Raw genomic sequence first — 5,816 nt, forward strand, 5'->3', positions numbered from 1 at the left:
CTCCCACTGCTGACGCAATTCGTCAGGGAGAGGGGTGTCCCAATCGGATTGGGTTAACCATAATTCCTGTAAAAGGATTTTTGCAACAATGACGACGGGCGCGGCGCAGCCGAGGGGGTCGTATAATCGAGCAATAACTGACAGGACGGAACACTTCGTCGGAGTGACCGGAAACGAAGCGTCCACTTGAAAACGAAACGTGTCGTCGTGGGGAAGCCACGAAATTCCGAGTACCTTAAGGGTCTTGTCCTGCTGAAGGAGGTGATTCTCCATGTCGGTTTGACGCGTTGCCAAATCGCGCAGCAATTCAGGCGAATTCGACGCCCATTTCCGTAATTGAAAGCCCCCTCGCTGAAGGAGTCCCGTCAATTGCTCGCGACACTCCATCAGCGACTCGACGTCATCTCCACCGAATAGCGCGTCGGCGACGTAGACGGAGTCGCGTAGTATCGGGACGGCCGCCGGATAGTCGGACCCTTCGTCTAACGATAATTGTTTCAAAACGCGCATCGCGAGATACGGAGCGGGAGCGAGCCCGTACGTTACGGTCAAAAGCCGGAAATGCGTGATCGGCGTGTCGCAGGACGGACGCCAGAGAATTCGTTGGAAGTCGGTATCGAGATTATTCACGAGGATTTGCCGGAACATCTTGGCGATGTCTGCCGCATAAACAAAACGCCACTGCCGCCAGCGCAGCAGAATAGCGGGGAGATCTTGCTGTAACTTCGGTCCGACCAGCAGATGGTCGTTAAGCGACGTGCCGTTCGTCGTTTTGCACGAGGCGTTAAAAACGACGCGTAACTTCGTGGTACTACTCGTTTCGCGTAAAAACCGAATGATGCGGAATGTACACGGGCGTAAGAGCGGTGTCGCTGGAACTTTCGATCGCGCTCATATGTCCCAAGGCGAGATATTCCGCCAAAAAGTCATTATACTGCGCGGAGAGTTCGGCGTGCCGACGCAGCTTCCTTTCAATTTTCTCGTAGAATACTGTGGCGATAGGCAGTGAATCGCCTATGTCGATAGGTAGTTCGTGCCTGAAGGGCAATCGAACAATGTACCGTCCTTCTGGAGAACGGCTATGAGTGGCGAGGAAGTGTTGTTCGCAACGCTCCTCCTCGTCGGTAAGTGGAGGGGGGCTTGAGACCTCCTCGTCCTCCCAAAATTGCCTGAGAAGCGAATTCGTGTCGTGCGTAGACACGTTATGACAGACGCAAATATTCGCGGATTCAATCCGGCCGCGACCCGTGGGGCCGGAGAGAATCCAGCCTAACGCTGTCAATTGAGCGGTAGGCGTTCCAATAGGGCCTTGCCGGAGGCCATCTTTCAACAAGGAACCGTACAAGTCAGCACCGATTAGTAGGTGAATCCGATGACTTGAAGGATCGGGATCGGCAAGTGAGATGCCTTGCAAGTGAGGTCACGACTCGACGGGCTGAGTCCGCGACGCGGCGTACGAAGTAATATTTTGAAACACGTAGGCGTGCAGCGGGAAGCCCGGTTCCGCACTGGAACACGGCTTTAATGTCAGTACGACGCGAGATCTCGCGACGCCTGTAAATTTCTCGCCGAAACACGTAACTTGCAAATTTGAGCGTTGTCGCTTTGTACGCAACGTCTGACAGAGCGATTGCGAAATAAAACTGAAAGTGGATCCTTGATCCAGTAAGGCGCGAACTTTAAAGCTTCGGCCTTCGGTCGTGTGAACGTCAACCCATGCGATTGCCAAAAGGACATTCGAAGGAACCGTGTCCGCGGGGAGACCGGTCCGTGTGTTCGTGACATGATTGCTGCTCGCAGCGACTGGCGCGTTGGACGCTGTCGGAGTGAACGGTTGCGCTTCCGCTCTTATCTTCGAAGAAGTTGCCGTAGCATCGGCTTTTACATTATTTGAGAAATGTAGTAACGAGTGATGTGAACGACTACAGTGCGAACATCGAGATTTGCTCGGGCATTGCTGAAGGAAATGTCCGGATCTCAGACAATTGAGGCAAAGCCTGCTTTGACGCGCGAAATCGCCGCGCTGCTCAACCGTTTTATCAAGAAACTCTTTACATTTCAAGACCGAGTGATTTCCGGAGCAACCAACGCATTTGTTTGCAGTGACGTTATTAACCGACGAGCGCGGTTTATCGTCTCTGTAACGACGAGTATCTTTCGACGAATCGGAATGATCGGATAATCTGCGAATGCGTAGAGTCAGAAAGTCATTAATATCTTTGTAAGACGGAAGCTTGGCGAATTCCGTGCGTTTCAAATTCCATTCGCTGCGAGTGCGAGGACTAAACTTCTGAGCAATAAGATAAACGAGAAGATCGTCCCACTCATTTACCGGACGATCGAGATTCTTTAGCGCGGCTAACGACGAAGAGACCGTATCGCGGAGTTTTCGCAAGTCGTTCACATTCTCCGTTTTCATCACAGGTAGACTAGCAAACGCGTGCAAATGCGTATGAACTAAGGTTTGCTGGTCGTCGTATTCGTCGATCAGCAGTTGCCACGCAGAGTCGTAATTAGCTTCCGAAATTTTCAAGTTATGGATCAACACCGCGGCTTCACCGGTAACGCTTGTTTTTAAGTAATGAAATTTCTGCACTTTAGAAAGCGAAGCGTTACAGGCCACGAGAGACTCGAACATATTTCGAAAACTCTCCCATTCCGCGATTTTACCAGTAAATTTTGGCAACGATACGTGGCAATCGCGAGATCTGAGAACTCGACTCGCGCGAAACAGACTCGTCGTGACTATCGGATAATGAAGAGTTAGTGTTAGCGGGTAACAGTCTACTTAGCGCGTTTTGTAGAATGTCGCTGGTGTTGGCATAGACGTTCTCGGCTTCTAGGATTACGTTGTCCACGAAATAGGGCAGGCTCTTTAGCTCCCCGGACGTAGCGGTCTGCAACAGCAGGACATGTTGGTTGCTACAGGCGGCCCAGAGCTCCTTCAGCTGGGAGATGCGGCTCTGGATCGTCGGCACCGTCACGCTCGCCTTCGGGAGTTTCTTGTAGTTGATGAGCACGCGTTTGAGAGCACCAATTTTGTACTCTTGCGCTAAGATTAGATTCTCGATTTCCTCGGCCATCGTGAGGTACGTTTGGAATCGAGGCGCGCGTAGCGGCGCTCGAGTATTATTTTTCGAAACGAGGAGCTCGTCGCTTCGACGAAAATCGATGTTACGGACGGAACGCAAATTGCGTTTTTCGCAATAGTCAATGCACGAGCGAGACGCGAGTAGACGCGTTCGCGAGAGTCACTAGCTCGACGGAGCGCAAGGAGCGTCCGCGAGTAGCACAACGATTTCACTACGCGAAACGCGTGGAGCAGCGTTCGCGAGAGTCACTAGCTCGACGGAGCGTAAGGAGCGTCCGCGAGTAGCACGATAGATTCACTACGCGAAACGCGTAAAGCAGCGTTCGCGAGAGTCACTAGCTCGACAGAGCGTACGGAGCGTCCGCGGGTAGCACGATAAATTCACTACGCGCAACGCGTGGAGCCGCGTTCGCGAGAGTCACTAGCTCGACGGAGCGTAAGGAGCGTCCGCGAGTAGCACAACGAATTCACTACGCGAAACGCGTGGAGCAGCGGATTTCGCGAGTGTCATCTTCCGCGAGCGAAGTTTGTAAGGCTTCGGCGCGGGAGGCGACGCACCGACGGACGCGAGTTGCGACGTCCGTTACTTTTCGGCGCGGCGGAGCACTTTGTGCGCCCGCACGATGAGCACGAACTGAGAGTCGCGTTTCGGTTTTCACTTAAATCCAGCTCGAAGGACCACTTTTGTTGCCGGCGGCGGGAGCCCTCGATCAGGTTCCCCCGTTAACGACAATGAAGACTATTTATTTGTGCGCCGGGTTCGCACGGACGCGTCGACGGATCCCTCTTGACCCGTCGCTCTCCAGATTCGTACTGACCTTTTGTCGCGCGAACTCGAATGGCTCGCGGCTTTGATTGTGGAAGCGATAACGCGATTCGCCGATAACATCGGCCCAGCAACGAGCGACTAATCAGAGGGTAACACACCAAGTACGACGAGAGCCTTTTTTCTGTGTCGAAAGACTCCCGTCGTCATCGGCACACAAACACTCGCTCTCGAAGTCGACATTGCTCGAAAGTCGAATCAACAACGATTCGAAGCGAAGACGTTTATCAAGCGATCTCGACGACCGCACGAATTAACGCTCCAATTCTGAACAGAAAGAATGAAATCCCTTTGGGGTCTGAAACGAAATATTAGCTTTAGTATACACTTAATAAGTAACTGCGATATATAAAAAAGGTAAACATTAAGTTTACCCTACCGAAAAAAATCACGTCACAAAATTACATAATGAAATCATGTAAGTAAAATAGGTAAACTACGTAACGGATTGTTCCAAATCAGTATGTGATTTTTTTTAAATCGCGTAATTTGAAATCAGTATGTGATTTTTTTTAAATCACGTAATTTGAAAAGTTACACAATCATATTAGGTGTAAAACTTTGCTCCCGCCGTTTTCTTGTAGATGACTTTAGCGGTAAGTGGTGGTCGAAATAAATAGATCATAGAAGTCATACAATAAACTTGGGCATCTGTCAACATAACCCCATAGAAACATTAGTCGATTTGTGTCTGCATCATAAAGTTATTCTCGAATAAAATTGTCAGTTTACGAGCCAAATTCTCGTCATTTGCGGGAGGTTTTAATTTTCTGTTTCAATATGAAGAAATCTGCGGCTGAGGCTCATCGAATGCTCTCAAATACTTATGAGGCCGCTATTAGTGAAGGAATGTGTCGTGAGTGGTTTCAACGCTTCAAGAACGATGATTTTGACGTCGAAGACCGGCATAGCGATGGAAGAGAGAAGGTTTTTGAAGATGCAGAATTGGAGGCATTACTTGATCAAGACTCGTGTCAAAATCAAGAAGAATTGGCATGATCATTGGGAGTGACTCAACACGCCATTTCGAAACACCTCAAAGCCATGGGAATGATTCAGAAGCAAGGAAATTGGGTGCCGTACGAGTTGAAGCCGAGAGATGTTGAACGGCGTTTGTTTGCTTGAGAACAACTGCTTGAAAGGCAAAGACGGAAGGGATTTCTGCATCGCATTGTGGGGATGAAAAATGGGTTCATTACGATAACCCCAAGCGCAGAAAATCATGGGAAGTTCTCGGCCATGCTTCCACGTCGACGGCCAAACCAAAAATTCATGGTTTCAAGGTCATGGTCTGTACTTGGTGGGACCAGCTCGGCGTAGTGTATTATGAGTTGTTAAAACCGACTGAAACAATCACAGGCGACCGGTATCGAACGCAATTGATGCGTTTGAGCCGAGCATTGAAAGATAAACGGCCGCAATACAACGAGAGACACGATAAAGTGATTTTGCAGCATGACAATGCTCGACCCCATGTTGCGAAAGTGGTCAAGACATACTTCGAAACGTTGAAATGGGAAGTCCCACCTCACCCGCCGTATTCTCCAGACGTTGTTCCCTATGAATATCATTTGTTTCGATCAATGGCACACGGCCTGGCTGACTAGCACTTCCGGTCGTATGAAGAAGTAAGAAATTGGATCGATTCGTGGATCGCCTAAAAAAATGACCAGTTTTTTCGACGCGGGATTCGTACGCTGCCCGAAAGATGGGAGAAAGTAGTGGCCAGCGATAGACAATACTTTAAATCATAAATGTATAACCAGTTTTTTACAATACTGCCTCGAATTTCGGGAAAAAAAAACGGCGGAAGTAAAGTTGTACACTTAATATGTTTTTTCTTCCTATTCTTTAAAATATTTAATTCTTTAAAATTCGATAATTATAAAATCACATAAT

At 49.2% G+C, this 5,816-nt stretch overlaps 1 protein-coding gene across 1 annotated transcript; it reads right to left on the reverse strand.

Annotated features, from left to right (window-relative positions):
- Positions 1-811: 811 nt before the first annotated feature.
- LOC108769979 (uncharacterized) lies at positions 812-3,083 on the reverse strand. Its single transcript, XM_018521246.1, has 3 exons — positions 2,789-3,083; positions 1,458-2,745; positions 812-1,376 (listed from the first exon to the last, which is right to left on the reverse strand). The coding sequence occupies exons 1-3, from the start codon at positions 3,081-3,083 to the stop codon at positions 812-814; spliced, it is 2,148 nt and encodes a 715-aa protein (XP_018376748.1).
- Positions 3,084-5,816: the final 2,733 nt, after the last annotated feature.

Source organism: Trachymyrmex cornetzi, unplaced genomic scaffold (assembly GCF_001594075.2).
Source record: "Trachymyrmex cornetzi isolate Tcor2-1 unplaced genomic scaffold, Tcor1.1 scaffold978, whole genome shotgun sequence".
Classification (NCBI taxonomy): domain Eukaryota; kingdom Metazoa; phylum Arthropoda; class Insecta; order Hymenoptera; family Formicidae; genus Trachymyrmex; species Trachymyrmex cornetzi.